We start from the raw sequence: 1,679 nt of genomic DNA, 5'->3' as shown, positions 1-1,679 counted from the left end.
GCGGCTCTCTGTCCCTGGAAAAGTCTGCTGTAATCCTCTTTCAGGCCACAGATGTAACTCACAGCTTCACCCCAGACTTTCTTCAGCACCACCAGAGGCAGCTGCGTCTTGGCGTCTTGCACTGCAAAGGTAAAGTGTGACCCACGACAATTTGAGTCTACTGTCATCTACTAGACTAGGTAGCGTCAGCGTAGAAGTCGCTTAAAAAAAACTCACCAATAGTGTTGACTTTCTCCGACAGCCGCCTGGCACTGAAGGGACCAGAGTACTTGGTGATGCTCTTGTCAAACAGGTAGACAATGTAGCTGTCCCATCCTCTCTGCACAGGAGGAAAGAAAATCGCCACTTAGACAGAGTGAAAACATCTTTCTTGTGCTTCAAATAAGCCGTACTGTGCTATTCGCGCCCCTCAACACTCATTGAGTGAGTGTGAGATGAGTCACAATGCTTGCAGATGTCGCTTTTTCTGTATTGTTTTCATATTTCTCTGTACTTTCACACATATTTCTGTTCTTTTTTGTTCATGTCTGCAAGATAAAAGAATTCTGCATTTACTACAAGCGGAGAGCTGACAGAAAAAAATCCAGCATGACTCTAGACAATGGTCTGCTTCTACTGCATCTACAGTACTCCGCTTTTAATGAGAAAACATCAACTGTCTTCAAACCTGCACACTCCGTTAGCTTTCAGGTGAAAGATCTTAAACTTTCTGGGTAAGAGTTCAGGGTAGGCTGAAACTGTTTGTGCAGCCTTATCAGATGAAAGCAAGGTCGTGCCCAACTATTCAGGGGAAGTGTGAGACAGTCTTCTTCCCCCGGACGTCTAACTAGCAAGTAGAAATGTGTTAAAATGCTTCAGAAAAACACCAGAAAGACGTGCTGACTTGTTCTGTTGTTGACAGATTTCCACCACAACATCCGCTGATGAAGGTTTTAACTTTAACAGTTTGTCCAAAAAACACCCCTCAAAGCTGCAGTGTTGCAATGAACACTCATTATCAGCAGGTTTATAGGCTGGGATCGATGCCAGGTGAAATAGAAGCTCTCCTCCTATGTGTACAGTAACTTCATCTGCAGACCAACAACTCAACATAAATAAAAAAGATCTTCTCAGGGGGTTAAAGAATACTGCAGCTGTCACAAATGATTCTAAAGTTGTTTTTTTTAAAACTTGGAACAACAATGAAATCTAAGCTGCACTGGAATCGACGTACCACTCCGTCCAGGACACACTGTGCTGCAGGCTTCCTGGGGTCCAGCGACACGCCCGTCTCCTGCAGCAGCTCCTGGTTCACCACCTCGATCTTGGTCTCGGTCTCGATTCGCCTCTGCAGACTGTGAAGACTCTCGTCCGGAGTCAACTGGAAAGAGTGGACCTGAGCGGTGGTCATGTTCAGGATGTGGACGACCTGAAGGGAGCAGAACAAAACAACATAGTCAGGCTGCAACATTAATCAGTTAATCGCGGTTTTAGCTTCTTGCACTTAAATGAACCTGATTGACAGCAATATTGACATTTAATGCTCATAGAAAACTCTGCTGCATATCAATTCTAGTGCTTCCTAAGCTAACAGCCAGCCACCAGGGAGTGATGGAGCTGTTTCATAAAGCTCCTGCCTGTCCAAACATTTCCTGGATGTGGCAGTTCAAAGCAAAAGAGTGACATACAACAGAGAGCAG

The 1,679-nt window shown here is 45.0% G+C and overlaps 1 protein-coding gene across 1 annotated transcript in view; it reads right to left on the bottom strand.

The window, feature by feature from the left end:
• The window catches only part of LOC103366020 (inhibitor of nuclear factor kappa-B kinase subunit alpha-like), a 27,427-nt gene that overhangs the window by 13,976 nt on the left and 11,772 nt on the right, over nt 1–1,679 (bottom strand). Inside the window, exons 11-13 of the mRNA XM_008293631.1 lie at nt 1,214–1,408; nt 217–319; nt 2–121 (exon numbers count right to left, since the gene is read on the bottom strand). Of these exons, the coding sequence (XP_008291853.1) occupies nt 2–121; nt 217–319; nt 1,214–1,408 (418 nt within the window). The remainder of the gene's footprint in view (nt 1; nt 122–216; nt 320–1,213; nt 1,409–1,679) is intronic.

This window comes from Stegastes partitus, unplaced genomic scaffold (genome assembly GCF_000690725.1).
Source record: "Stegastes partitus isolate 25-593 unplaced genomic scaffold, Stegastes_partitus-1.0.2 Scaffold898, whole genome shotgun sequence".
NCBI lineage: Eukaryota > Metazoa > Chordata > Actinopteri > Pomacentridae > Stegastes > Stegastes partitus.
Note: the sequence above shows the minus strand (reverse complement) of the source record. Positions and strands in the feature narration are given on the sequence as shown.